Here is a 24,677-nt window from a genome sequence, read left to right as displayed (position 1 = left end):
AACAACCCCACCGCCTTGGGTCAAACACTTTAACTCCCCATTCCATTCTGCCAAGGACATGCAAGCCCTGGGTCTCCTCCACCACCAAACTCTAGCCACCCGACACCTGGAGGTAAAATGCCTCATCTTCCGTCTTTGGACCCTCCAATCACAAGGGATCAATGTATCAATGTCCATTTCACCAGTTTCCTCATTTGCCCTCCCCTCACTTTTCCCAGATCCAAACTTCCAACTCAGCACCACCCTCTTAAATTGTCATCCATCTTCCTTTCCACCTATCCTCTCCACCCTCCTCTCCGACCCATTACCTCTATGTATCACATTCCCAGCTACTTTCCCTCCAGCCCCATCCCTCCCCCACCCCTATTTATCTCTCAGCCACCTTGGGACACCCCCTCATTCCTGATGAAGAGCTCATGCTTGAAACGTCAACTTTCCTGCTCCTCGGATACTGCCTTTTCCAGCACCATGCTTTTCAATTCTGCTCTCCAGCATCTGCAGTCTTCACCTTCTCCTGGGAGAGTTTACAGGTGAACAAAGTAAGCAGTGGAGTAAACAATAGACTTTTAGATAGAAAATTTGGTATTTCTTTTCTTTTTATTACGGGAAATACTCATAACTTGCAAGCTTTTTTTGGTTTAGATTTAGTTTGGGCAGTTCTGCAGGTTTCTTAGCTGAAGTTTGATGTATAAAGCAGTTGCTCCTAAGAAAGGGAGAAGCTAGTTTAAAATTGTTAAAAATATGTGACCTCAGTTGAAGGAGCTAAATTTAAAACTCCAGACCAAATGTTTTGACTAAAATCAAGAGAGGTTATTTGAAGTTGAAAAAATTTAAGTTCAATTACATGAGGAATCAAGGAAGAAGCTATCAGATTCTCACCAATTGAAGCCACAGCTGTCAAACCCTGTCTCTGATATTTGAGTACTCTAATGGAATATTGTGGGGATTAATGGAAACATGTTTTCACTGTCTGGTTCAAAAGTTTTAAACATGGGTTATAAGTAAATAGTTTGGCTTGTTCTTCAATTCTTTTGTATAATTAATATATGTTTTATTCTTAAAATCAAATCTGCATCATTGCACACTTATCATTAAGTAAATCTACCTTGCAGGAAGCCAAAAGAAAACCCCAACATATGATCTATCAAGCCAGATTTCAGTTTTGTCCATTGATAACATCAGCTGGGATAATTATATAAGTAATGGTTGAAAGTAGTGGATATTGCAAAGGTTATGTATCTTGACAACATTTCAGTAATGCTACTGATATATATTCCAAATAACTATGCCCTGAGCCAATCTATTCCAATAATAACTACAATATTGGCATTTACTCAACAATGTGAAAAATTCCCCAGCTATGTCTTTTATATTAGAAGCACACAACATTTGGTAAATTATTACATTCTCAGGGATCATCTATTAAGCAGCACTTGCAAAGGAGTAGCCTGCTCACTGACACTTAGTACAGGATCTGCCAGGGTTACTCAGCTCCTGGTTTCATTACGGGTTTGGTCCAAACATGGACAAAAATGCTAAACTACTATGATGAGGTGAGTGACAGTGCCTTCCCATGACAAGAATTTTATTGAGTCAAGGAGCCTCAACAGAACTGGATTTGGGGCGGTGGCGGGGGTGGTGGCAGCAGCAGCTTTGGGGGTGGGGGGGTCCTCTCTGTTTGTTGGACTCATACCTAGTACAAAGATGACGGGGACTGTGGGAGGATAATCATCTCAGCCTCAAGATATCATTGCATGAGTTCCTCAGTTATAGCTTCCCAGGCCAATCACCTTCAGCTGTTTTATCAAATGAATTTCCTTCCATCAGAAGTTCAGAAGTGAGGATGATCATTTATAACTGCACAACATTTAGTGCTACACTGTGCCTAAACCCTCTACCATGCACTACTACCGAACACACCCCAGACATGAGCTCTCTGTCATACATTGCTAGTTTGGGTTTGTTCCAGAGTGCTACCTTCAGTTCTATTTTGTATATGAATAAGGGAGTGTTCAGGTGAGTGATAGACAATAAATCATTAGTGAGTCTTAATAAGAGAAGGCACTTGTACTAACAACAAGATGTAGTCTAATGCATAATAGATAAAAGTTACATTGGCTACTTTAACATAAATACTATAACTATCAGAAATTAGAGATGACACATCTGACCCCATCAGGATCTAGATCATGGAATATGGCTGTTCTGTTGCAAAAAGTACTTTCCTCCTTGCAGTATCCAGATTTTTACACTAAGATGATCTGTGAGGTCCAGTGGGTTGTCTTGTTTATTCCCCTCTCAGCACCTACCTTTCCATTGTTTTCTTTCATCATAGAATGGAAACAGGTCATTTGGTCCATTCGGTCCTCGCTGACCCTCCAAAGAAGATCCCATTCCCCCCACCCCCCAATCCCATCTCTGTAACCCTGTATTTTGCAGGCTAATCCACTGAGCCTGCACATTCCTGGACACTATGGGCAATTTAGTATAGCCAATCCACCCAACTGCACACCTTTGAATTGAGGAGGAAACCAGCAAACCTGGAGGAAACCCACGCAGACACAGAGAGAATGTGCAAACACAGACTGTCACCCAATGGTGGAATTGAACCCAGGTCCCTGGTGCTGTGAGGCAGTAGTGCGAACCACTACTATGCTGCCCCAGTCATCTGATGACTTTGATCTTTGGTGATAATAGGGATAGAAAACATTTCCACATTTCCTGTAAAGTCTTCCCATTGGCAGTATGAAATAATTCTCTTATGGCTTTTTCTTTTTGTGTTTGACCATGACTTGAGAGACCCAATTAAATCTTCTACTGGTTGTTATTCAAGCTGGGGCATGTCATCTCATCACTGTTTTTTCAGTCATGGTATTTAATCTTATACGAGACTGAAACTTATTCTCTGTGAACACAAGGTGCTCCTTTTTATGTCTATTCTTCCAAGTGCTATTAATTTAAAGTTTATTTACCATTGCCTTCAGGGATCTTTAATTTTCTTTCTGGAGCTCCACTGCTCCCCAGCAAAGCCTCAGATCAGGACAGCTCCTACAGTTACTTTTTCCTTTTGGACTCCATTTCTACCAACTGTGACTATTTGCTCTGTTCCTAGCCGGCACTCTGGCATAAACCTTTCACCAGCTCTGAGGTGAAGGTTTAAACCCAGAACACTGACAGCTTTTTGCCTTGCTATTCTTTGCCTGAGTTCTGCAGACTGCTTCTCTGCTCAACCACTTGCAGCTCTGACTGACTGAGAATTCTCAAAATGGTGAACATGCAAACCTAGGAATTAGGAGCAGGAGCACACTACTCAACCCCTCAAGTCTGCTCTACCATTCAGTAAGATCATAGTTGATCTTATATAAGTTAGTCAACAAACCAGAAACAACATCAACAAAGGAATACTCCATTATTACAACTTCTTGAAATAATCATTTGTTTTCAGATAAATATAAGGCCTGAAGTACTGAAGCCAAACTGTTTTCTGGGAAGGAAACAAAACAGTAACTCTCTTCTGAACTGCTTGAAGCTCATTTACATCTTTTTTTAAAAATAAGGAAACTAATACTGTAAATGTACTCCAACTCTGGTCTCACAAATGCCATGTATAACTGAAGCATAGCCTCCCTGCATTTGTATTCAATTCCCTTCACAATAACGATCACATTCTATTAGCTTTCCTAATTATTTGCTGTACTTGCATACTAGCCTTTTGTGATTCATGCACTAGGCCAACCAGATCCCTCTGCATCTCAAGGTTCTGCAATCTCTCATCATTTAGATAATGTTTCTTTTTCATTCCTCCTGCTCAGATGGACAATTTCACTATTTCCCACATCATACTTCCTTTGTCAGATCTTTGCCTATTCATTTAATACATTTACTTCTCTTTATAGTTTTTTTTTGTCCTTCCTGACAACTTGCTGAATTATTTTCATCACAAATTTAGCAATCGCACCTTTAGCCCCTTCATCCAAGTTACTTGCATCGATTGGAAAAAGTTGACACCCCAGCACTTATCTCTGTTGCTAACCACTCATTACAGCATACCAACCTGTAAATGACCTACTTATGCCTATATTCTGTTTCTTGTTAATTAGCCAATCTTCTCTCCATTCTGATCTGTTACCCTCTAGATCAGGAGCTTCTTTTTCCACAATCTTATGGATCACTTTATCCAATGCCTCTGGAAATCCAGTATAGTGTCTAGACTGGTTCCCCTTCATTCACAGAACATATTATTTCTTCAAAGAACTCTAACAGATTGGATAAACATGATTTACGTTTTACAAAATCATGTTGCCTCTGAATGATTACCTTGAACTTTTCTAAGTGCTCTGCTAAAATTATTTTAGTAATAGCCTCAAACATTCTCTCGATTATAGATGTTAAGCTAATTGGCCAGCTGTTTCCTGCTATTCATCTTGTTCCCTTCTAAATAGCTGAGAGGAGACAAGACATATCAGACTTGAGTAAAAGGAACATCAATTTATGAATCAGGAAACAAGAATACTGATTGTTTAGGCCATTATTAGCACAGAGATGAAGCAGGAATAGTGAACTGTCCCAGTTCTTCCCTCCCTTTCATTTCTTGATTTATAGCAATTTCTGAATGTTAGTTGTATCCTCTATAGTGAACATGAATAAAAAAAAGTTCAATCATCTGCTGCTTCCTTATTTTCCATTATTAATTTCTCACTTTCCATAGGACTAATGCTCGCTTTGTCAAGAATTCTTTTCAAAACATCTACAGAAATTCTTATTATTTTTGAATTTCTAGCTAATTTTCTCTTGTACTAACTTTCCCTCTTTATTAATGTTTCAGTCATTCTTTACTGTTCTGAAACTTAAATTTTGAATTTCATTTTCTAATGTTAATTCTTTTATATCATCAGGTTTCCCAAATTCTCACTTTTTTTATATATGTGCCTTTCCAACATGTTAAAGAAAACTTCAAAAGTAGTGTTTCTGGAGGAATTATTTATACAACAAAAAAATAATGTAGAAGATAAAATAAAGTTGAATTAAAAAGCATGTTTTGTGGGAGTGAAAGCAAAAGAACTTGTCTCAATAAAATATAACAAAAATAGATTGCAGACTAATTGGTGATTTGCATGATGTGATTTTATAATTTGGGTTGATTAAGATAAATTCCACACTTAATGGGAAACTGTTGAAGGTCACAACAAGTCTAAATGTCAGGATCTAGCCGATAATTTTACCAAATTCACAGAATTTAGCTCTGTTTGAATAGAGCTCTATCCAAAGTTGATTATCTCTACTTGGACATATACGTAACTATTTTTCAAAAAGATGATACCCTATACAATCATGCACAACTGAAGACTTAACTGTGATAGTATTCACCACAGTAACACTCTCCAAATGTATCAAAAGCAATAGAGAACTTTGAAGCATAAGTTCTAATAGCTCCGCAAAATCTTGAAATCTATTTTACAATCAACACAGGTGCCACAGGAATAATACAACTAAATCCAATATGTAAATATGTTCCTCTCTGTTCAAAGTAAATGCAGAAAACAATGAATTATTTAAACTCAGTACAATTAGCACAAAACAAGCTCTAGCGCCATCATCTGTAAATTTCTTTCAAAGTACTTCAAAGCAAATTTTTCTTTGGCAGACATGGCTCTTCTGAGGATTGTCTAATCTCATCTATAAGAATAAATTCTCAGGTGAATCAAGCCTTTATACTCAAGATTCTTCAGTTAAGGGATCAGTGAAAAGCAGAATTATTCTATTATTAACACAAGGTCAAACCCTTGTTTGGGAGAAGCACTGCCTTGGGCTATTGTAATTGTTTATTCCGTACAAAAAAAAAGCTATAGTTGCCCTAGGTCATATTTTTTCAATAAAAGGGAACGAAATCATTCTATAATTGGATTACTTCCCTTGTAGATTTCTAACTGACAAGACTGCAACCACAGTTCTCAAACAGTCACTAATTTTGTACACAGCTGTTCCACTCAGAGCCATACAGCATGGAAACAGACCTTTCGGTCCAACTTATCCATACCGACCAGATATCCTCAATTAATCTAGTCCCATTTGCCCTTGGCCCTCTAAACTCTTTCTATTCAAGTATCCAGTTAGATGCCTTTTAAATGTTGTAATTGTACCAGCCTTCACCACTTCCTCCAGCAGCTCATAACATACACGCACCTCTTGCTGCGTGAAAAAGATGCCACTTAGGTCCCTTTTAAATCGATCCCCTCTCAACTTAAACCTATGTCCTGTAGTTTTGGACTCCCCTACCCAGGGAAAAAGACCTTGGCTTTTCAATTACTCATGCCCCTCATGATTTCATGAATCTCTACAAGGTCATCTCTCAGCTTCTGATGCTCTAGGGAAAAATCGTTCCAGTACATTGAGCCCCTCCCTGTAGCTCAAATGTTCAACCCTGCAACATTCTTGCAAATTTTTTCTGAAGTTTTCAAGTTTAACAACATTTGCCCTATAGCAGAGAGACCAGAAGTGAATGCAATATCCCAAAAGTGGTCTAACCAACGTCCCGTTCAGCCGCAACATTACGTCCCAACTTCTACACTCAATGCATTGACCAATAAAGGCAATTGTTCCAAATGCCTTCTTCATTACCCTGTCTATCTGTGACTCCACTTTCAAGGAACTATGCACCTGCACCCCTAGGTCTCTTCATTCAACAGTACTCTCCAGGCCCCTACCTTTAACTATGTACGTTCTGTCCTGATTTGCCTTCCCAAAAAGCAACTCCTCACATTTATCTAAATTAAACTCTATCTGCCACTCCTCGGCCCATCTGATCAAGGTCTTGTCGTACTCTGAGATAACCTTCTTCACTGTGTACTACACCACCTATTTTGGTGTCATCTGCAACTTATTAACCATACCTCCTGTATTCACATCCAAATTATTTATATTAATGACAAAAAGCAGCGAACCTAGCACCAATCCTTATGGCACACCACTGGTCACAGCCATCCAGTCCGAAAGGCAACCCTCCACCACCACCCTCTGTCTCCTACTTTCAAGCCAATTTTGTATCCAAATGGTGAGCTCTCCCTGGATTCCATGTGATCTAACCTTCTAACAAGTCTACCATGCAGAACCTTGTCAACCATATTGTTGAATCCATATAGATAATGTCCACCACTCTGCCTTCATCAATCTTCTTTGTCACCTCTTTAAAAGTCTCAATCAAGTTAGTGAGACACTATTTCCCATGCACAAAGCTTTGCTGACTATCCGTAATCAGTCCTTGCCTTTCCAAATACATATAAATCCTATCCCTCAGAATCCCTCCAACTACTTACCCACCACTGATGTCAGACTCACCCATCTACAGCTTCCTGGATTTACCTTCCCACCTTTCTCAAATAATAGCACCGCGTCAGCCAACCTGCAGTTTTCTGGAAACTCATAGGTGGCTGCCGATGATACAAGTATCTCAGCACTTGTGCATAGGTACCCAAGTAGTACCATCATCGGTTTTAAGATAAAACTCTGAAACATAATCTAAAGCAAATATATAAACTACATAGACCCAGTTCTAACAAAATTTTCAAAAGTGTTGAAATTATTATTTTAGATCACCAAAACAAAACACCCAATTGAGGTATATTCCCTCAGAAGGTAAAGATAGGGCAAACAAACAGAGCTGTCTGGATTAAAAAGGAGACAGGGATTAAAATAATGAAGAACAAGTTTGCGTACAATAGGTATCAGGTTGAAAATACAACCGAGAACTAAGGTGAATACAGAAGGAAGGTAGAAAAATAGGGATTATAAATAAACATTAGCAGATAACCTAAAGGGGAATCTCAAAAAACCTCTACAGGCACTTTAACATAAAAAAAGTGGCTAAAAAGAGGAGCAAGATTAATTAGAGACCAAAAAAGGGATTTATGCATGGAGGCTGGGAGCATATCTAAGGTGTTAAATGGATATTTTGCTAAGGAAGGAATTTCTGCTAGGGGCACTATGACTGAGAAAGAAATTGTCACTACAGAGGTTAACATTGACAAAGACATATTGGATAAGTTGCCAGTACTTAAAGTTCATAAACCAGGACTGCATGAAGTGTATCCAAGTACATTGAAGGAAGTGAGTGAGTGAAAATTGCAAAGGCACTGGCAATAATCTTTTAATGTTTCCTGGACTCAGGGGTGATGCCAGAGGACTGCAGATTTGCAAATGTAACACCCTTTTACAGAAGAAGGTTGTAAGGATAAGCCAGCAATTTCAGACAAGTCAGTTGAATTTCAGTAGTGAGGAAACTACATGAAACAATTGTTTGGGATAGAATTAATAGTCCTATGGAAAATGTTGGTTAACTAGGGACAGCCAGCATGAATTTCTTAATGGCAAATACATGTTCAACTAAACTGCTGTAGTTTTTAAAAGGCCAGAGAGAAGAAGTGTCGGTAAGGATAATGCTGATTATGTGATGTACATGGACTTCAAAAGACATTTGATACAGTGACACCCATGTGAGCAAAAGCTATAGTTCATGGAGTTAATGAGACAATGGCAGCATGGACACAAAATTAGATGCCAAATACCAACTAGAGTAATGTTTAACCTGATGTGGAGATATTGGTGTTCGACTGGGGTGGAGAAAGTCAGAAATCACATGACATCAGGTTATAGTCCAACAGGTTTATTTAAAATCAAGATTTCAGAGCACAGATCCTTCATCAGGTGAAGTCTATGTCTATTAATGATTAGTAAATATTGTTTGGTCTGGAGGAAGGTTTGTAGCAGAGTTCCCCAAGGGTTAGTTTCACAACCCTTGCTTTTCCTGATATATATTAATGGTCTAAACTGTTGTGTGCAAGAGATCATTTCAAAGTCTATTGATTAAACAAGAACTGGAAGCATTGCAAACTGTGAAGAAGTTGGTGTAAACCTACAAAGGACATTGACAAGTTGGTTAACTGAGCAGATAGATGAGAGATGGAGTTCAATGTGGAGAAAAGCAAAGTGATATACTCTTAAAGAACATACAAACACAGTAAAAAATAAAAGGCACTACCATGAAGAGTATGCAGGACCATAGGAACCAGGATGTATATGTGCACATGTCACTAAAGGTAGCACGACAAGTACAATGAGTTTTTAATAAAGCAATCAGTATCCGAGGATTATTAATAGGGGCATGAGTAACAAGACCGCACAGATATAAAGTAATTTGCAAAAACTAAAATGCGATAAGAGAAAAAGCTTTTTCACCCAGTGAAAAGTTATGGGCTGGAATGCACTGCCTAGGAAGGTGTGGGAGGCAGATTCAATTGATGCATTCAAAGGACATTAGACTATTTAAATAGCAAGAATATTCAGAAAAAGCTAAGTCATAATGGTATTTAGAGAGCCCGTGCAGACAAACATAAACAGGGAACAAAAATAGACCATTTGGTCCATTGAGCCTGCTCCACTATTCAATAAGATCATGTTTGATCTGAATTTAACTTCAAGTCTACATTTGGGGAGAAACCTGATGATCTTTTATTCCTTTGGTAATAACGAATCTTATTAGGATGGGCCAAACAACCTGCTTTTGTACTGTAACAATTCTATGATGCCGTAATGTCATTTAGAAGATCTCTGTGTCTCATAGAACTGAAAGGCACAATTAGAATTCTTACAATCTGACATCATAAATCCAAATTATATCAATAAAAAGTAGATACAAATATAAAGCAGAATAACATTTATTTATAAATGTTTTCCCATAAAATAATACATTAATATAATCCAGAATAAGTGCTGTTTTCAATAACATTAGAACTAGAACCATTGGATTGTTGAACAAAGTGGCCCAATGATTTGTACAGGAATGATTTCATGTTCCATTTCAAGACATCTTCAATCAAGAGATTGAACTTCTCTTGATCCAAAAAAATCCAGAATGCTAAACAATGATTAACTAGTCATTTTAGACTCCTCTTTCAGAAGACTTTCTGAAGCTTGCAACTGTCAGAATACAATTAGTTTTGCACCAAAATTTTTTAAAAGCCTGAAAAACAATTCAGCAAAGCACTTAAACTTCCACCAAGGTGAAAAAGCGTTCTCACCTTCATTGTTTTCTCTTTTAAGATGATCTATCATATACTGAATGGGATCATTAGGCTTATCCACAAGCAGACACTGTAGCATTCTCTGAAAGAATGAATTAATACAAAAATTAAATGCAGATTACACTCACTGCTGATAATCCTCACATACGCAATATTAGTTTTGTATGTACATATATACTATGTAGGAATTCGATAAAAGTACAATGCAAACTGAAAAAGATTGAAAATTAAACCAATTTTAGAATAAATAGATTCAATTAATTATGCATTCTCTCCTAAGATCACAAGATAGACTCTAAATAAGAGGATCTGTCGGTCCATCTTCCTTACCTGAAGATCACCCTATAATGATCTTCTTACAAAAGCATCTAATTCTGTCTTAAATAATTCTAGTTTCATTATCTCAAGTGTTCTCTAGCCAACCTCCAACTGCTACAAATGCAAAAATCTTATTAACTGCTTCATATAACTATGAACTCAAATAAATTTGATCTATCGTATAACAAAGATTTCTGTGAGATACTTAGTAAGGAAAATGTTGCTTATTAAATGTGCTAAAAAAAGATAATTTTTAATGTACAAGTCAAATAAACAAAACTTTTCAAGTCAAATTTCACAAAAACATACTGACAGTAATCAAATTTATGAATTTCAGTGATAATTTCACACTTGAAGTGTCATGAGAGCCGTTAAGTAAAGATACTTCCTTGCAGATATGAAAGCAACAGATAATATCCTTTGTTGATTTGTTTTTTAAACATGAAAAGCCTGCTTCCACACTGGGAATGATAATGCACATGTGTTAACCTAAGAGGCAGGCACTGAAAATTGGACATTTAAATCTTTAATCATAAAAGCGTAAGAACAGAACTGGGGCATTTGGCTAGTTCCACCATCGTGGCTAATCAGTGACCAGTCTGCCCTTGGTTTGACTTTACCCTTTATACCTTTGGTTAACAAAAATCTATCAGTCTAACATTTGAAATTAACATCTGATCCAACTTCAATTAGATGATTGATCTAACATCAATTGTTGTTTATGGAACAGAGTTTTGAACTTCTACCAGCGCTTTCATGCAGTATTTCCTAATTTCATTCCTGACAAGCCTTAATCTTTGCCTCCATAATCAGATGGAATACTTTGTCTGTATCTATCAACTGCTGCCCCCTAAAGCATAACATTTGAAAGTTTGGAATAAAAACATCTATTTAACTCTTTCCACAGTCCATGACTAGCTCAACAACAAACTCTTTAGTCCTAAAATCCTCAGATAATCATTTTGATACTCAGATAATTGATCGGTTTAAGGATACATTATATTTACCTCAGTCAATTTTCTTTAAATAAAACATTTAATATTTTGTTGTACAATAAAATTCTTACATTAACATAAAATGACCTCACCTATGAGTTCAATTTCCTATATTACTTGGTATCATATCATGATCAGTTATGTTTGATAAATATCATACAATAATGGGTCATTGTCATTTCTACCACAAAGTGATCTGTGAATACATTAGATTTAGTTGGTTCAAAGATCGTTTCCATTCCACGTTTTCTTCTAAACATAAGCATGATGATCAAACGAACTGTAACTACAGCAAAACCAATTGGACTGAGTCCCTCTTTCAAGCATAGAATGCTTCTCTGGAACTATCCAAAATGCTAAATCATATTTTTTGCCATACTCTTTATGCATTGTGCATCTTTTATTCTACTCAAAATTATAATCTTGAACAATTTAATTACAGAAAATCAGTTGATATAACATGGAAATACTCTGCTACTGACTTTGCCTGGAAGTTAACAAGAACAGATTACTCAGGTTTCCCCTCAGGGTTAGGGTCAGATTCATTTTGATAGTGTCAACTGTGAAAAATGAATCACAGCTTCACATCTTTCAATGAATTTTCCACTTATCCAACTGCGTTTTTGACTGTTACACAATTGGCAAACACAGTTGATGTGTATCAAAAGTCATGTCACAATGGGTTAAAAATTGGTTAACCCCATTTTTTGGGCATTGGAATTGACTACCTACACATGTCCATTGATGGAGATGGGTACCACTTAAATTTCATACTGGCCTTCACATTCTTGAGCCTAAGACAAAGCACTTGCTGCACAGCTCGTTGTTTGTCTGCTCAGTAGGGGACTGAGCACCATACCTAAAAATATGTAGTGCAACTAGCCTTCTTTTCATAAAAGCAGTCTACCTCTCAAAAGAAAAACTGCAGTCTAATACAGGAGTGTATAGATTATTATTATAATATTCAGTACTAACAACAATTTAAAACAAGGAAAATGGATCAGTGGGAAGAGAAAACATTCTACAAATGTGGAGTTGGAGGTGGACAGGAGGAAAGACAGTGATTCCACTGGGGCCAGAAGGATCTCGAGGAAAACCTGCAAAAGTGATTGGGGGCAAGCAACTAGGAGCATCAGGAGCAATGCCACAGAAAGGCTGTTTTCCCTGGAGCATCAGCGGCTGAGAGGTGATCTTAGAGGTTTATAAAATTTTGAGGGGAGCATCGCTAGGAGGAGTCCAGAACTAGACGGCATAGGTTCAGGGTGAGCAGGGAAAGATATAAAAGGGACCTAAGGGGCAACGTTTTCCCACAGAGGTTGGTGCGTGTATGAAATGAACGGCCAGAGGAAGTGGTGGAGGCTGATACAATTACAGCATTTAAAAGGCATCTGGATGGGTGTATGAATAGGAAGGGTTTAGAGAGATATGGATCAAGTGCTGGCAAATGGGACTAGATTAGGTTACAAAACTGATTGGCATGGACGGGTTGGACTGGAAGGTATTTTTCCATGCTGTATATCTCTATGACTCGATGACTGTAAGTCAAATAACTTCATGCAGATGGCCAAGGTTAGTAATTGCACTTTCATATGAATCTTCTAACCATTGTTCCATCAGTCTCTCCTGCTGCACAAAGCAATGCATTCACATTACTCACACAACACTGACAGTAAGCTCTCACTCCTACTATCTAGATATTCTAACACACTGTCTCACAGATACATCTTGCAACCAGCCTCCCACCCAGCTCTCACTGTCTCCACAAATCTCCAGTGTTACAGCTGTGGGAGGCACGAAACCCAAAGAGACTAAACAGTCACTAACATTCTTCCATTTCTCTTGCAAAGGGTGGCACAAAATAGAAGGGGGCAGAATAGAAAACTGGCATAGAAAAGGAAGTCTTCACCTCTTCCAATGAAGATGTCGACATGAGCAAGACTGCAACACATTCCAGGACATCAGAATTTCTGAGAACACAGAGGATGATATTACATTCCTGCTATATGCCCCTTCTCAACTTCCAACTCACTCAAATCTTGCTATCTGGCATGATGAGCAAACTGCACCTCTTATTTTCTAAGTCACCCACTTGCCTCATCCCAACCTTCTGATTTCAGACAGCCATAAACTGCCACTTGCCTTGCCATTGGCCCAGACAAAAAGGAATAGCGCAGCATCAATGAACAGGCCCCATCTCTTCTGACACTCAGCCAGCCATTACATGTACATTAGAGACTGCAAAGAATTGATATCAGCTTATGTTATGTCATTGGGAATGTCTAAGCTGCAGCTAGATCAGAGATAAAGAATAAAAAGTTGTCAGAACTGTGGATGCTGGAAATCAGAAACTAAAGCAGAAATTACTGGAAAAACCAGGTTTTTGTGGGCAAAAAGCAGAGTTAATGTTTCAGGCCCAGTGACCCTTCTTCAGAACAAGTAAAGGATGATTGTTCAACAGCCTATTGGAGGGCAAGTGAGTCGGATGAGAATCCTCATTTGGCAGCATGCTGCAAAACTTTCAGAGTCTTTGCCACACCAAAGGTTATTCAAAATTATCTGCATATTTGTTCATGGCTGCTTTAGTTAATGCTTGCACTAATGTGCAATTCCTCCAATGGACTAGCTTTGTCCAAAATTTGGAAAATGGTCATTAGCAAAACTGGTGGAGCTATATAACAGGAAAGCATAAACAAACCTGTCGCAAAGGCTCACACAGTATTTTCATGATTGCCCTCCTTGACGGGTTGTGCTGCATTGATACCAAAGGTCACAGGCAACACACTCATGCTTCCATTTTGCTATCTCCAATGGTGAGAATTTCACATCCTTCATCCAATGACATAACATCCAACCCTGGACTACCTTATCAGGATCAGTGTGGTGCAGCCTTAAACCAAGTCCCAGCTGCTCCGGAGTTGAGTAATAACAACAGTGATCAGATTGATGAGAGAATATCTGTACCACTTTATTAACAATTGTGAATTACAGTTGGTTGTTGGGATCGGAAATTTATTGGCAAAGATTAGTAACAGGAGTTAATGGTTAGAATTAGGGTTGAGCGTTTGTTGCAAGGTTGAAGGGTGGGAGCTAATGGTTAGGATGACAATTGGGAATGAGATGGGTTGAGTCAGAAACGGGTGAGTTTGTAAATCTTGGGTTCAAAAGCAATCTGCGGAAAATAATTGCTTTCCTCTATCTCCCTATTTTAGACATTTAGACAGCCGTTGTGATCCGACCCGAAAAAAATGTCTACGGCTGTTAAACGATTGAGACTGGTGATCAAAAGAGAGACACTGATCGCCACTCCTTTCAAACACAAGAAGTTAGTATATTTTCAGAAGAGACTTAAGTCAAGATGGAACTAAACTAAAAAGGACTGATATTTGAAGTCGACTTCTTAATGTTCACTGAAACGCCAACTTATCCGAACAGAACAAGTAAAAAGGTTTTAACAGAAGACAAATAAAAGCAGTTATAAGCTCTATAATGACTTAAAAGTAACAGTACATGATAAACTTGGGCGCTGTTCACCTGCAGGGTCTGAAATATTCCATGTTTCTCCGCGTAGACCCCGAGCTCTGGGGAAATCCGAAGCGGCTTTTTGGTTGCGTCCATTTCTTCGAAAGTTAATTATTTTAAATGTCCACACGAAGAAGGGAGCCTTCCGACCGGGGGCCCCTGAGGCAATGCAGGTTGCCCGTTTCCGCCGTTTTCTGGATGGTTGATGCTTTTTCTCCTTGTCGCGGAGGCCCGATGAGGAAGGCCACGTTACCAAGGCAACGGAACGCAAACGGATCAATGTCTTGTTGTGTTGAAATTTAATTTACACCGTCAACCCGCGAAGACGAACGAGCGGATTGTAAAAAAAAAAACGACTCGCGACTTGTTGATTTAATGATTTATGGAAGACTTTCTGATGCAAAGTGCGCAAACCGTTGATCGTTGCCATGGAGACCGCGCTGTTGGTGTCTCGAGTCCTCCAGCTGACCCGGGCAGTCTTCTAAAGATGTAATGATTTTCTTTTCAAAAGTTCTTTTTATTTTGTAGTTTTAATATTGTTATTAATTTTTAATTTTGTTTAATGTTGATATCTCCAACTTACTATAAATATACCTCCTTTCCGATCAAAAATGCATCCAAATTCTGGGTTTGGAGGTACAGGAGGGAGATGTCTTGAGCAGCAATAGTCCTTTTTAGGAAAAGGGCCCAAAAAAAAACTCAAATGAAAGGAATAATGACGTTAAATGTTTTGACATCAGATAGAAAATGATTAATTCAGGAAGCTCAGAGTGTATCAGAAGCCCTTTTCTAGAATGGACATCGAATTTTGTTGCAGCCAAATTCTAGAGCAAAAAAAAATGTTATTTTCATAAAAAACAATACTAGATAAAACAGTTCATGTTTCAAGTCCAGTGATCCTTCTACAGAACAGGGTTTCAGGCTCAAAGGGTTATATGGTCTACTTTTAATCCTATGTTTTTATGTGCATATCCTTCATTCTCTACTTCTGCAACAAATTAATGTTTATCTCACTTCAGGCTTCAGCTGTGTACTAATAGACTTACGTTAGGTTAAAGATTAGCCGGGATAAACATCTTTAAGAAATACTGTATATCATTGTATTGCACGTTATGAAACAACGCAGTTTTTTGCTGAAAATACCGTGGGCTCCCCACAAGATGGTGCTGTTCAGTCCTCTGCCAGGGATAGTTATGAATAACTACAACAAAAATGGAAATTGCTGGAGAAATTCAGCAGATCTGGCAGCATCTGTGCAGAGAAAATAAGCATAAACTCTCCAGCAATTTCTGTTTTGCTTCAGATTTCCAGTTTCTTGTTTTTTTCATGAAATAAATGCAAATATGCTTCAAGATGTGATACCAATTAGATGATACATATGAAAAGCACTCATCTATTTATATGTGTGGATTGTGGTCAGCTCAGTTGACTGGTTTGCGATATTGAGTGATGCCAATAATATAGGTTCAAATCCATTCAAAATCTGCACAGAAATAGCTGCTCTTGAATCTGTTCATATGTGTTTATCAAAATTTTATTTTTTCTGTCTGATGGAAGAGCGCGGAAGAGAGTATAATTGGGATGGGAAGGGTCTTTGATTATACTAGTTGCTTTCCATAGGCAGCAGGAAGTACAGATGGAGTCAATAGATGGAAGGCTGGTTTGCAAGATGACTGGGCTGTGTTCATGATTCTCTAATTTCTTGCAACCTTTGGAAGAGCAGTTGCCATATCATGCTGTGATACTTTCTTTGGTGCATCAATAAAAATTGGGAAGACCTGCCAAATTTCCTTAGCCTCGTGAAGCAGTAGACGCATTGTTGTGCTTTCTTGACCATTGCGTCGATGTGTGAGGACCAGGACAGATTGTTGGTGATCATCACTCTCAGGAACTTGATACTCTCGGCCATCTCCACCTCAACACCATTGATGCAGACAGGAGCATGCCCTCCACACTTCTTCCTAAATGACTAGCTCCTTAATTATGTTGATGTTGATGGAGATATTGTTGTCTTTACACCATACCTTTACACCTCAATCTTTTTTCTGTACTCTATCTCGTCATTGTTTGAGATCCAACCTACAATGATGGTGTCATCAGCAAACCGATAAATAGAGTTGGGTGGAATTTGAACACATAGTCATAAGTGTATAAGGAGTACACTATAGCGTGGAATATACAACCTGGTGGGGCACCAATGTTGAGGTTTATCGTTGAGGAAGTGTTATGGCCTATTCTTACTGATTGTGGCCAATGGGTCAGGAAGTTGAAGATCCAGTTACAGAGAGGGGAGCTAAGATATAATGTTCAGTGTTTGGAGATGAGTTTCTTTGAAATTATGGTGTTGAAGGTGGAGCTGCAGTCAATAAATAGGAGCCTGATGTAGGTTTCCTTGTTATCCAAATGTTCCAGGGATGAGTGTAGAGCCAAAAAGATGGCACCTGCCATGGAACTATTCTGCCAAGAGGTGAATTGCAAAGGATCAAGGCCATCTGGGAGGCTAGAATTGATGTGAGCCATGACTAACCTCGCAAAGCACTTCATAATTATGGAGGTCAGATCCACCGGGCGGTAGTCATTGAGGAACGCTATGTGATTTTTCTTTGGCACCGGGATGGTGACGGCCATCTTGAACCAGGTGGGGTCTTCAGATCAGAGTAAGGAGAGGTTAAAGATGTTTGTGAATACTCCTGCCAATTGGTTCACACAGGATATGAGTACGCGGCCGGGACTCCATCTGTGCCAGTCCCTTTCCATGGATTAATTCTCAAAAAGGCCGATCTCACATCTATGGTGGTGCCCATGGGTACAGGTGCATATGAGGCTGTTAGGAAAGGTAACATCATTTCACTGACCTTCTGTTTAAAGCAAGCATAGAATACATTGAGCTCATTGGGCAGGGATGTATTGTTGCCTGTCAACTCTGTTCGACTTTGCCATGTAGTCAATTATGAGAAAGTGAGGACTGCAGATGCTTGAGATCAGAGTCAAAGAATATGGTGCTGGAAAAGCAAGCCGGTCAGGCAGCATATGAGGAGCAGGAGAGTTGACATTTCAAGCATAAGCTCTTCATCAGGAAAAGCTCGAAACATTGACCCTCCTGCTCCTCGGATGCTGACTGACTGGCTGTACTTTTCCAGCACCACATTCTTCGATGTAGTCAATTATGTCATGTCGGCCTTACAACAAATAACAGGTATCCATGTGGTTAGTCTGCCTTGCTTGTCAGTGTTTCTAATAGCCTTAGAACATAGAATATTACAGCGCAGAACAGGCTCTTTGGCTCTCGATGTTGCACTGACCTGTGAAACCAATCTGAAGCACATCCAACCTACACTATTCTATTATAATGCGAAGGATCACTCAACTTGAACACCTCAGATCTGGCCCTAGAATCTATAGCCTTTTGATGAAGTAAGAGTTACCTCTCCAGCACCTTCTGTGAGCAAAAGTGCTTTCCAATTTCATTTCTGAAAGGACGTATTCTAATTTTAAGATGGTATCCCCTTGTTCTGGACTGTCCCATCAAAGGAAATAGTTTTTCTGTTCCAATGTTTATCCTTGTTTTTTATAATTTTAAACACCTCAATTTGATTACCTAATAATTGGATAGAGTCAAAAAAATACAAAACAAGAGAGAGAGACTTTTTTTTATTTGGGAAGTTGACCAATTGGGGAAGATGGGTAGACCTTTCACAGAGTCAAAAGGTGTGGTGCTGGAAATGTGGGCCCACATTCCTGATGAAGAGCTTATGGTCATAACATTGACTTTCCTGCTCCTTGGATGCTACCTGATCGTCTGTGCTTTTCCAGCACAATATGTTTTGACTCTGGTCTCCAGCATCTGGAGTCTTCACTCTCTCCTAGATCTTTCACACTGCCAATTCAGTTAGAGCACCAACAGCTCTGCAGCCTTGACAGTTATACCACTGGAAGCAGAAGTTGCTGATTCAACAAGAGAAATCTAAGGCATTTTAAGGTACATTCTCTGGTTTGGCAGAATTGTTTTTTTTTCGGGGCCAAGCAAGCTCCACTGATCGAACAGGAAAACCTCCCGGAGCAATGATGTGGTGACTACAGGTCAGCATTTGACACCAGCAGCCTTTTCACAGGCCATGGAGCCTCCTGTTCCAATGGCCATTTCCTGGGAAGCTGTTGGTAGGCTGTCTCAGTGTAGCTAATGGCTTTGTCAAATGGCGTGGTGGTGAGTGTGGTTACTGCTCTGCTACTGGCAAACACCAGCAGACCTGGGAAAGTGTTCCTTAATCAGGCCTTTAATTATTCAAATTGACATTCACCTTCTGCCTTGGGAGGAGGAAACACACGGAAGGATTTGAAAACTCAGATAAGGATTACAACAAACTATTAAAATATTTCTACCATAGAATAATATAGTATCAAGAATCACGCTATAGTTGTGATGAAAGATATACCACGTGTAGCAGGCAGCTGAAGACTAAACATAGCTTTTTGTGAACTTAAAAACACTTGTGGGTAGATGTTGACTGCATAAAAGTCACTTTGTAAACTAATCAGGGTAAGCAGTTCAGACATTTTGATCCAATGCAAGGGAAAGATCATCAATATGATCAAACAAGCAAACAGATTTCCTTCACTAATCATGAACCAATGACCCCTGCTGTAACATGTGGGTGTGAACATTCGTAGAGATGACAGATCTCATTTGACACATGAAGAATATCCCCCTGTCTGGCTGCTGCTGCCGACATCAAATTTAACTGGTGAAAATTGGCGTTTGAGAGGAAAGGAGAAGGAATTAAACAAAAAAAAGCAATAATATGTTATATTATTTTCATTCCTTTTATGGTTGGGAGCATGAATTAATATTGGTGTACATATTCATGCTTCATGTCATCTGCATTGCTTATCCTGTCAAAAACTATAAAGTGGCCAATTGTTACCCTGGTATTTTGACCCCTTATTCAGTTCTCCAATACAAAACAATATCTTAATGCCTTTACTTAATGCCTTTAACACAAAATATCATACAGCAATACAGAGGATGTTACAAAGTAAGGCAATATTAGGACAAAAGTCTACTCTAAAAGACACGTTTTAATTAGAGTCAAATGGGAGGAGGAAGAAGAGGCCAGAGCTTTGGTTTTGGCAACTGAATGCACAATTGTCAACAGTGCTGCAGTTAAAATTCAGGCTACTCAGGAGGCTAGAATTATAGAAGTACCAGATAATTTTTATGTTCTTGTAGAGTTGGATGATATTACAGTGCAGGATTGGGTAAGGAGAAGGGAAAGGCTATGGAATGCTTTGAAAATAAGGACAAGAATTTTAAAATTGAGGCTTTGCCAGACGAGGGGCCAATGTGGATCAACAGGTACAAAAGCAATGGGTGAACAGGACTTAGTGCAAATAAGGCCACAGCATCAGAGTTTGAATGATCTCATATGTAGAATGTGGAAAACTGATCAGGATGGGTTTGCATAGTCAAGTCCAAAGTGAAAAAAACATGACTGAGGTTTTCAACAGCAAATGAATTGAAGTCAGAACAGAGTCAGGCAATATTATGAGATGGAAATAGGCTTTATATATTGATCATGCTACTGCAGGAATTCTACAAACAAAGTAAACTAATCACCTTTATGAGAATCCAGAGAAAGTATATTCCTGTTAGGATGAAAGGAAAGGCTGGTAGGCATAGAGATGCCGGATGACTAAAGAAATTGAGGGTTTGGTTAAGAAAAAGAAGGAAGCATATGTAAGGTATAGACAGGATAGATCAAGTGAATCCTTAGAAGAGTATAAAGGAAGTAGGAGTATACTTAAGAGGGAAATCAGGAGGGCAAAAAGGGGACATGAGATAGCTTTGGCAAATAGAATTAAGGAGAATCCAAAAAGTTTTTACAAATACATTAAGGACATAAGGATAACTAGGGAGAGAATAGGGCCTCGTTGGATGCTGCCTGACCTGCTGTGCTCTTCCAGCACCACTAATCTAGTATTTGATTTTCAGCATCTGCAGTCATTGTTTTTACCCCTCAAAGATCAGCAAGGTGGCCTTTGTGTGGAGCAGCAGAAAATGGGGGAGATACTAAATGAATATTTTGCATCAGTATTTACTGTGGAAAAGGATATGGAAGATATTGACTTTAGGGAAATAGATGGTGACATCTTGAAAAATGTCCATATTATAGAGGAGGAAGTGCTGGATGTCTTGAAATGCATAAAAGTGGATAAATCCCCAGGACCTGATCAGGTGTACCCTCGAACCCTGTGGGAAGCTAGAGAAGTGATTGCTGGGCCTATTGCTGAGATATTTGTATTATCAATAGTCACAAGTGAGGTGCCAGAAGGTGCTGGAGGTTGGCTAATGTGGTGCCACTGTTTAAGAAGGGTGGTAAGAACAAGCCAGGGACCTATAGACCAGTGAGCCTGATGTCAGTGCTGGGCAAATTGTTGGACGGTATCCTGAGGGACAGGATGTACATGTATTTGGAAAGGCATGGACTGATTAGGGATAGTCAATATGGCTTTGTGCGTGGAAAATCATGTCTCACAAACTTGATTGAGTTTTTTTGAAAAAATAACAAAGAGGATTGATGAGGGCAGAGCAGTAGATGTGATCTATATGGACTTTAGTAAGGCGTTCGACAAGGTTCCCCATGGGAGACTGATTAGAAAGGTTAGATCTCACGGAATACAGGGACAACTTGCCTTTTGTACACAGAACTGGCTCAAAGGTAGAAGACAGAGGGTGGTGGTGGAGGGTTGTTTTTCAGATTGGAGGCCTGTGACCAGTGGAGTGTCACAAGGATCGGTGCTGGGTCCTCTAATTTTTGTCATTTACATAAAGGATTTGGAAGCGAGCATAAGAGGTACAGTTAGTAAGTTTGCAGATGACACCAAAATTGGAGGTGTAGTGGACAACGAAGAGGGTTACCTCAGATTACAACAGGACCTTGACCAGATGGGCCAATCAGCTGAGAAGTGGCAAATGGAATTTAATTCAGATAAATGCGAGGTGCTGCATTTTGGGAAAGCAAATCTTAGCAGGACTTATACACTTAATGGTAAGGTCCTAGGGAGTGTTGCTAAACAAAGAGACCTTGGAGTGCAGGTTCATAGCTCCTTGAAAGTGGATTTGCAGGTAGATAGGATAGTGAAGAAGGCGTTTGGTATACTTTCCTTTATTGGTCAGAGTATTGAGTACAGGAGTTGGGAGGTCATGTTGCGGCTGTACAGGACATTGGTTAGGCCATTGTTGGAATATTGCGTGCAATTCAGGAATCCTTTCTATCGGAAAGATGTTGTGAGACTTGAAAAGGTTCAGAAAAGATTTCTAAGGATGTTGCCAGGGTTGGGGAATTTGATCTATAGGGAGAGGCTGAACAGGCTGGGGCATCGGAGGCTGAGGGGTGACCTTATAGAGGTTTACAAAATTATGAGGGGCATGGATAGGATAAATAGGCAAAGTATTTTCCCTGGGGTCAGTCAGGGAGTCCAGAATTGAGGGCATAGGTTTAGGGTGAGAGGGGAAAGATATAAAAGAGACCTACGGGGCAACTTTTTCACGCAGAGAGTGGTACATGTATGGAATGAGCTGCCAGAGGAAGTGGTGGAGGCTGGTACAATTGCAACATTTAAGAGTCAGTTGGATGGGTATATGAATAGGAAGGGTTTGGAGGGATATAGGCTGGGTGCTGGCAGGTGGGACTAGATTGGGTTGGGATATCTGGTCGGCATAGACGAGTTGGACCGAAGAGTCTGTTTCCATGCTCTACATCTCTATGACTCTATAACTTTTGGAGGACAGATGATAGAGATGTACAGCACAGAAACAGACCCTTCAGTCCAACCCATCCATGTCGACCAGATGTCCCAACCCAATCTAGTCCCATCTGCCAGCACCCGGTCCATATCCCTCCAAACCCTTCCTATTAATGTACCCAAACAAATGCCTCTTAAATGTTGCAATTGTACCAGCTTCCTCCACTTCCTCTGGCAGCTCATTCCATAATTAAACAAGTGCCGGGACAAAGCAAGTCGTGGCTCCACCGAGATTCAAACTCAGATCGCTGGATTCAAAGTCCAGAGTGCTAGCCATTACACCACGGAACCATGATGATCTATTATTTTAAAAGGATTTTAAAAGTCTTTCGACTTCAATGACGACAGCCTTTAGACTTATTGGAGGTCATTTTCTATTTCACTGACTGGGTTTTAACTTGGCTGACTCACCCACTTTATAGAACTCTGCTAATTCTCCATTCCACTATACCCACAAATACTGTTGTAGTATATAGAGTCATACAGCACAGAAACAGATGGCGCCAATCATCCATGCCAAGCAGATTTCCTAACCTGAACTAATCCCATTTGCCAGCATTTGGTTCCACATGTAATGGCCTCATTGATCTTTAAGGAATCTTATTCTTTCCCTCGTTACACCTTTGCCCTTTGTATACTTGTAGAATTTCTTTGGATTGTCCTTAACTTTATCTGCCAAAGCTCTCTCATATCCCCTTTTAGCCCTCCTGATCTCTCTCTTAAGTGTACTCCTCAAAGGGTTCAGTTGATCCCAGCTGTATATAGTATATGCACAGACGTGCCTATGATCTGACATGGTCATTTCTGACAGTTGGGCACAAAATCATTGCTACAATACCTGAAACATGTATAGGAGCAAAAAGTCCCTTTTAATGCATTTGATTGGCACCAGCATTCCAGCACCAAACACAGAGTACTTAGATCTATTGGTTGATTTTTCTTTCCAAACATCTTCCAACTCCCTTTTAAACTACTGATTTTATTCGCTTCCTCAAGGTAAGCTTCTATGTGAAGCAGTTTGATATATCTATTCACCTTTCTTCTCTGAGCTTGATCTCATTCCATTTTGTTGTCATTCTTAAGACCGTTGTAAACAATTTCCCAGTGTTTTAGTGACGTTAGACTATTCAATACAGTGACTGCTTTTCAGGTATTTATTGCATGTGAGGTGCCTCAGAGCATTTTGAGATGTGACACAACAGTAAATAAACACTTTTTAAATAAAAAAATACGTTTTCATAGTTTATTATGTAATCTAGAATCTAAGATCAAACAAACCCAAGATTGTGATCTCCTAATACTCCTTGCAGAAATATTTAAAGTTGGGAATTGGACTGCATCAATATTTAATCTCATGAGTTTGTGACGTATTCTTTGGCTAAATGGTAAGCAATTAAACTGGAAGGGTTTTAGCAATGAGGTCTCGAAATATGGTCGTGGCTGAGAAATGACTACATATTTTAACACTTTATAAAGATAGATTTGAGAGTGAATTTTTTTTTGAGGAGCTGGTGAATTTTACAGGAAGAGAGTTACCGCCCATCCAGAGAAAACCAATGTCTACAAGCCAGTCGTCCCTCGATAAGCAAGGCGTCCCTACACCGTATAGTATCCCCCAGGATCTATACGGCAAGGCTATGAGAATCTCGACAGCGCATTCTATGAAGGAGCCTGAATTCACTGTCTGCTGCTTCTAGATTTTCGCAATGTTCGCGTTTATTTTCTAAGCTCCCAAATTTGCTGTTGGTCTCTACGGATGAATGATCGTTAACGCCGAAGTTTGTGAACCGTACATTCACTGCAATTCCTTTTCCGCAATTTTGTGCTCATGTTCGAACTCACAAAGTTGGTGTTGCTTTGGGCAATGATGGTGCCAGTCGATGCTGTCAATTAAGACAAAATACAAAAGAGGATATTTGAGGAGGGGACGGGAGGAATCATCATCAACACTAATTCACATCAACAT

At 39.3% G+C, this 24,677-nt stretch overlaps 2 protein-coding genes and 1 non-coding gene across 8 annotated transcripts in view; 1 reads left to right on the top strand and 2 right to left on the bottom strand.

Annotated features, from left to right (window-relative positions):
* ak8 (adenylate kinase 8) overlaps positions 1–15,184 on the bottom strand; it is a 184,619-nt gene extending 169,435 nt beyond the window's left edge. The window contains exons 1-2 of one of the 3 annotated variants that reach the window (XM_072566204.1): positions 14,897–15,184; positions 10,074–10,158 (exon numbers count right to left, since the gene is read on the bottom strand). In XM_072566204.1, the coding sequence (XP_072422305.1) occupies positions 10,074–10,158; positions 14,897–15,004 (193 nt within the window). In that variant the 5' untranslated portion in view covers positions 15,005–15,184. The remainder of the gene's footprint in view (positions 1–10,073; positions 10,159–14,896) is intronic. The other 2 variants (XM_072566205.1, XM_072566206.1) reach the window with 2 other exon arrangements.
* Positions 15,185–15,204: 20 nt separating this feature from the next.
* The window catches only part of spaca9 (sperm acrosome associated 9), a 45,434-nt gene continuing 35,961 nt past the window's right edge, over positions 15,205–24,677 (top strand). The window contains exon 1 of one of the 4 annotated variants that reach the window (XM_072566208.1): positions 15,205–15,397. The gene's annotated coding sequence lies outside the window, so the exon portion shown is untranslated. The remainder of the gene's footprint in view (positions 15,398–24,677) is intronic. The other 3 variants (XM_072566210.1, XM_072566212.1, XM_072566211.1) reach the window with 3 other exon arrangements.
* trnaq-uug (transfer RNA glutamine (anticodon UUG)) lies at positions 22,931–23,002 on the bottom strand. Its single transcript has one exon. It is a non-coding gene; the product is annotated as a tRNA-Gln (tRNA).

Source organism: Chiloscyllium punctatum, chromosome 49, assembly GCF_047496795.1.
Source record: "Chiloscyllium punctatum isolate Juve2018m chromosome 49, sChiPun1.3, whole genome shotgun sequence".
Taxonomy (NCBI): Eukaryota; Metazoa; Chordata; class Chondrichthyes; order Orectolobiformes; family Hemiscylliidae; genus Chiloscyllium; species Chiloscyllium punctatum.
The sequence above is the reverse complement of the archived record's forward strand: the minus strand, read 5'-3'. Positions and strand labels throughout refer to the sequence as shown.